The sequence below is a fragment of the Notothenia rossii genome, assembly GCF_949606895.1.
Source record: "Notothenia rossii genome assembly, chromosome: 8".
NCBI classification, from domain to species: Eukaryota; Metazoa; Chordata; class Actinopteri; order Perciformes; family Nototheniidae; genus Notothenia; species Notothenia rossii.
Window position 1 is genome coordinate 28,201,799 of NC_136906.1, and position 6,055 is coordinate 28,207,853.

The 6,055-nt window shown below is 37.0% G+C and overlaps 1 protein-coding gene across 2 annotated transcripts; it reads right to left on the reverse strand.

Moving 5' to 3' along the window:
- Positions 1 to 1,698: 1,698 nt before the first annotated feature.
- LOC307016764 (uncharacterized protein) lies at positions 1,699 to 5,665 on the reverse strand. 2 transcript variants are annotated; one of them, XM_079646074.1, is made up of 5 exons: positions 3,943 to 5,665; positions 3,516 to 3,778; positions 3,265 to 3,331; positions 3,022 to 3,060; positions 1,699 to 2,726 (listed from the first exon to the last, which is right to left on the reverse strand). In XM_079646074.1, the coding sequence occupies exons 2-5, from the start codon at positions 3,592 to 3,594 to the stop codon at positions 2,312 to 2,314; spliced, it is 600 nt and encodes a 199-aa protein (XP_079502200.1). In that variant the 5' UTR covers positions 3,595 to 3,778; positions 3,943 to 5,665; the 3' UTR covers positions 1,699 to 2,311. The 2 variants fall into 2 exon arrangements, with proteins under 2 accessions (XP_079502200.1, XP_079502199.1); XM_079646073.1 differs by having other exon boundaries at positions 3,516 to 5,665.
- Positions 5,666 to 6,055: the final 390 nt, after the last annotated feature.

A 6,055-nucleotide genomic window follows, 5' to 3' on the forward strand; every position in this document is an offset into this window, starting at 1 on the left:
AGTTGACTTGCTGAGAAAAAGATGACTCTCTCTTTCTATCTTTTTTCACACAAAACCTTTTTTGTGGAATAAAAAAAAAAGCACATGGATAAATGACTGTCTTCTTCGCTGGAGACTAATGATCCACTGGTGTCTTTCAGTCTTGGCACTGAAAGTGGAGAAGAGCTTTGATGATGGAGGATTGCGACTGACAGATAAAAGCTGGAAGCCCCCCCCCCCCCCCCACCTCCTTCTTCTCCACCACCCTCGAGATGCTCCCCCATTTCTCATACTACTTAGTTATGAGCCGTTATTGCTATGGCAACCCGTTTGTTATTGTATTCCGACGTCAAAGTTCAAGTTGAAGGCAACCCGATACGAATTAAGGTTTGCCTCTCGCTCTGCACCTGTTAGTCTGCCTCCCTCGTCTGTCTTTTGTCTGCGTTCCGCCACTTTTTACCGTCTGAAACCGTTCATGAGACAGAATGCACTTTTGTAATTCAATGGCGTGTCATTGTGAGACATCTTTTTTCCATTGGTGCTGTGAGTTTCTATAGCATTGATTTAGGTTTCCTTTTGTGAGTCTATATTGAAGATAAAGACCTGCATCTTTCTGAAATATGTCTTATATTACACACTCAGCGACACAATTATTCACAATAAAAAGGTCATAATAGTGATAACAGCAGAAATGATTAAAGTAAAACATTGGTTTGACACAAACAAATTATCAGTAAATATAAGCAAAACAAAGATTATGTTATTTGGAAAACATAAAACAAATCCACAGGTGCAATTAATACTAGATAACATAAATATAGAAAGAGTATATGAAATGAAGTTCCTTGGTGTGGTTTGAGACCACAAAATCTTCTGGAAACCTCATATCACTCATGTAAAAGCAAAACTGGCTAAGACTATTGCAATATTGGGGAAAGCCAGACACATTCTGGACTACAACTCATTGTATACTCTACTCTATATAACACACTGATATTGCCATATCTGATTTACTGTGTGGAGATTTGGGGAAACACGTACAAAACCAACCTACAGCCGTTATGCACATTACAAAAAAGGACTATAAGCGTTATCAATAATGTTGGATATATTGAACACACTAATGTATTATTTTTGAAGTCACACATATTGAAGTTCACTGATCTGGTTAAATTTAAAACGGCACAAATCATGTACAAAGCAAGACATAATCTACTATAGGAAATTAAAAACATTGTTCGTAGACAGAGAGGGTGGGTATAATTTGAGAGGAAATCTACATTTGAAACAACTCAAGGTCAGAACAACTCTGAGAAGTATGAGTATAACAATCTGTGGGGTGATTTTATGGAATGGTTTGGAGCAGGAGTTCAAACAAAGCACAAGCATAATTCCCTTGGTCTCAGGATCATGGACAGACCATGTATGTCCATGGTCAGACCATGGTCAGACCATGGACATTAACCATGGACATACGTGATCTGTCCGTGATATTGTCCATGGTTGACCATGGTCTGACCATGGACGTTAAATGGCACCATGGATGAATCATGGAAACCCACGGCCAAGTGAAACATGGACAGACCACGGTAATTCATGGACATCAAAGACGTGGTTAGCCGTGGTCTGTCCATGGTATAGTTAACCGTGGTTTTCCGTGATTGATCTGTGGTGCCATTTAATGGCCGTGGATGTCCATGGAGAGACCATGGTCATCCATGGTCTGACCATGGACTTCGATGGTCAGACCATGGACATCCATGGTCAGACCATGGTGCCATTTAACGTCCATGGACAATATTATGGTCAATGGTCAGACCATGGATATCCATGGTCTGACCATGGGTGTTCCACCCCTGAAGTTATAGAAAGCTTACCAATTTGGTCAATTGTTACCAAGGTTGTATATAACAAGACTTACTATAATGTCCACATAATGCTCGAGGGGGGGGAGGGGGGGCTACAGACAGGACAAATTTAACTTGCATCTAAAGTCTACAGATATAAATGTGCTAAGATTGCATTTCAAAATGTTTATTAATATCTTATCATGACACTCTTGTACAAGAAATACTACACAGGATGTTTTTTAACGAATCTCAGAGAACAGACAGTGGTACAAAACTTAATTCACACAATTACATGAAAGGTTTGTCAATCCATGGGAACATTTTACAGTATTTATAACATTTAAGTAGAATCCTTGTCTGCTTTACCACAAACGATACATAACCAGTTCCCATATGACATTGTATGAAGAAATATGTGTGCCAGATATATGTTCACCATAACAACATACATTTTCTTCCCAAATGTACACTTAAGTCAGTTTTCACACTTTTTTTAAGCCTTTTTGCACATGGTGCACTTTCTCCACCATATCCTTGTCTTTCATTTCGGGAAAGCGTCCCCGCATCAAGTCCTTGTATACCAGGAACTTATCTTCCGGAAATCGTGGCTTTGGTGGAGTCATCCGGTTGGGAGCTTTCCCGGACACACTGTGGCTGAGGAGATCGTCTTTGGAGAACAACTGTGTCAGCAGCCGTCGGGCTGCTTTGAAGGTGCTCGTCTCCAAGACGACAGTTGCACGCAGCTCCTCCATGGTGTTGCCATTGTACCGTGGCTCACAAACTGCCACACGCCCCTCGCGGTTCTTTTCCAGTTCGCGAACTCTTCTCTTGAGTTTCCTTATACTCTCCTGTGATTCCGCAAACTGACCTTGCAGCTCGTACAGGTTCTTGGCTAGTCTGAAAAAGAAAGATTGCTTAAAAATATAATGCCGAAGTAAAAACAATACAGACGGAACAAAAATTACATCTACCACAGTCTTCAAATATATAATTTGCTGCCATATCAGACAATGTGTAAACACTATTTTGGAGTCATATAATATTAACCACATTATTTTCCTTCCCAGCAAACAGTATATTATAAAAAGGGAACATCTGTATCTGTTAACAATATAAAAAAATATATATATATAAATATATATAACATATATAATAATATATATAATTAATATATATAATTAAAATAACTTACTGGGCAACATTGATATCCTTTCCAGCTGCAAAGGGAGATCTGTAAAAACAAATACCCAAAAACTAGAACCTAAAAGGTAATGTGTGAAGTTGAAGCAGTATACAAAAAGGTTCACCATGTTCACCTGGTATCAATATTCATTCCATCTTAAAATAATGAATAAACAGATTTTAAACAACATTTTGCTGATTGTCTTCTACACGTCTCTGGCTGCAGTCAATTGGAACTGCGCAAGTAATTTACCTTTTCAATTTATGACTGATATTTCCAAGTCGACTCCAATGAAGTCCAGTGATGTTCAACACTAGACCTTTGAAGGTATGTGTGAAATTTATCAAGTTCAGTCTGCATATTTGTGCATGGTTTTATCAGCAGATAAACTTCCTAATAGATCTTTTCACAATGATAGTGTGCTACATTTTGTTCTCATTTACACACATATACATATACATATACGTATATGTATATGTATATGTATATAATATTAATATTACCTGTGCTTCTTTTTGGTGATCGTTGGAGATGGCGACCCCAGTTCCAGTCTCCTGTGAGCAGAGGGGGAGGCTGTGCCATGCTGTGGAGGTGAGCGACTGCATCTGGGTGCAGCCTTTTGAGGCGACTGGCTGTGGCTGCGTGCTGACGGTGCAGCCTTTCTGGGCGATGACCGGTTGCAGCGAGGTATTGTGTTCCTCTGAGGCGATGGGCTGTGGCTGTATCTAAAACCTAAACCCTCTAAAGATCATATCAACCCTCCCGACTTGAAATGATCAATTTATTAATATGAATCTGAAATAAATGCAACTGGAAAAAAACAGCCGCCATCTTGTGAAATTATCTATTTATTTAAATATTAAAAACTTATTTTTCTTCAAATGGATCATATTTCTGGTCTCTGATATGTTAATAATCAAATGTACTCACCCTCAACGTTGAAAGATCAGTATTTCAATGTGGATGTCAAAGGTTTTTAGCAGAGTCTTCTCTCAGCTGCCGTCCTATGTAAACGCTAGACAGGAAGTGGCTGTTCCGCTACCCGGAAGTGACGCCAAAAACGGCGGAATTAAAGGTAACATGACCATTAGCACTCATAGTGGTTACTCCATGAACTGCAGACAAATTATAATATACCAAATGTCCGTAAAGACAGTGTATTTAAATTAAAAAATATATAAATCCGTTTTTTAGATTTAAAAAAAATATATATTTAATTTTTTAACTCATTCCACCCTAAATGTATTTATCTATATAAGAGTAAGAGTAAAGTTGGAGTGGTATATATTAAAGTAAATAAATAAAGAAGTATTCTAAAGATCAAACCGTGAACATTAAAAAACTTCTGGTACAGGTTACACTTCTATTGTGTTTTTAAAAAATTCTAATATTTAAAGAGTGAATATAAGCGGACATTTAAACGCCATCACTCAGTAGAATTGGTCAGTTGACCTCTTCTACTTTTAGTCTAACCACAAAGTTTCGCGGTCCGACTAAGGTTTTAAGGGTAAATCTATTAAATGATTATGTTATTTTTGAAGTATAAGTAAGGAGGTTCTAAAAGGATTTAATATAAGATATATCTTAATATAAGATATATCTGGCACACTTAATTATATTTGTTCATATTGAAGTAAGGGAACTGGTTCTGTCTTGTTTTTGGTAAAGCAGACAAGGATTCTACTTGGGAGTCCAATATTGTAAAATGTTTCCATGTATTGACAAAATTGTAACCTTTCATGTAATTGTGTGAATTAAGTTTTGTACCACTGTCTGTTCTCTGACATTCTTATTGTATTCATATGAAATTGGCACTGTTGTTTACATTTTCAATGTCAGTCTACCAGGTAAATAGAGCACATGTCCAAAAAAAAATCCTAAATATGTAGTGCGTGCCAAACCCTAATTTTCATGTTGGCAGGGGTATTGCTAATGTCATATTTGCAAACAATTTATTATTTCTGCTGACGAACATGTAGGTCACATATTTAATGTTATTTGATCAGACATTACATTTATCTGTACATTCTGAAATAAATTAAATGTGTCTATTATAAATACTGTATGTTGTGCCTTCATATTTTTCATAAATCCCCAGTTCAGCCCTGTGTAACTCACTACTCCAGGACAAACAAAAAGAGTCAGAACTGAGACAAAAAGATTGGCACCAATATCTTTGATCTGCATTCAACATTGAGACCACAGAAGAACATGATCATTTCATGGTTAGAAATATCAGAATTCTATCCATGTTTTACCATGTTTCATGACCACAGAAAAGCATGAATATTTCATGGATAAAAATATCAGTGATTGTCCATGTTTCACCGTGTTGCATGACCATGGAAAATCATGGATATTTCATGGATGGAAATAATATAGGATTTGTCCATGTTTGTGCATGTTTCATGACCATGGAAAATCATGGTCAATTCATTGCCAGACAAGTGAACATGTTTTTCCATGTTTCATGACCATGGACAATCATGGTCAGTTCACGGCCAGGCGGGTAGTACGTGTTCTGTCCATGTTTCATGACCATGGACAAACCACGGACAAACATACCATGGACACCCACCATGGACAGATCACGGATGTCCATGGATGACCATGGTCATCCATGAGTTTTCCGTGAAACATGGATGACACGAGACCAAGGTCAGTTTAAAAGGATGTACAGAAACACTTTTTTGGACAACTATGAGAATGAAGAGAGGTGATTGAAGATGAGAAATTATTGTATATGTATGTATACATGTAAATGTAAATAACTTGCATAATGATTTAAAGGACAATCATTGATCAAGTAAGGGGTGGGAATTAATGAGCATTTGCTTCCTCCTATTCCCTTTCAGAGACATATGATTTTTAAAAAAATTATTATTATTATTAATATGAAGACTTTTTGTATCATGAATGTGGACAAATACTGTATTTTAACAATACGGTATTCTGTTTCTCACATTTGTTATTTGGTTATTTTTTAACATCTGTTCGAAATACAGATTGAAATAAAATGAGATGAATAATATTGAGTTCTGCG

Coding starts and splice junctions, on each gene's coding strand:
- LOC307016764 (XM_079646074.1), bottom strand. CDS start 3,594: ATGGCACAGCCTCCCCCTCTGCTCACAGGAGACTGGAACTGGGGTCGC. Junction 3,332..3,515: donor ATCACCAAAAAGAAGCACAG/GTAATATTAATA, acceptor ATACCTTCAAAG/GTCTAGTGTTGAACATCACT. Junction 2,727..3,021: donor AAGGATATCAATGTTGCCCA/GTAAGTTATTTT, acceptor TTTCTTTTTCAG/ACTAGCCAAGAACCTGTACG.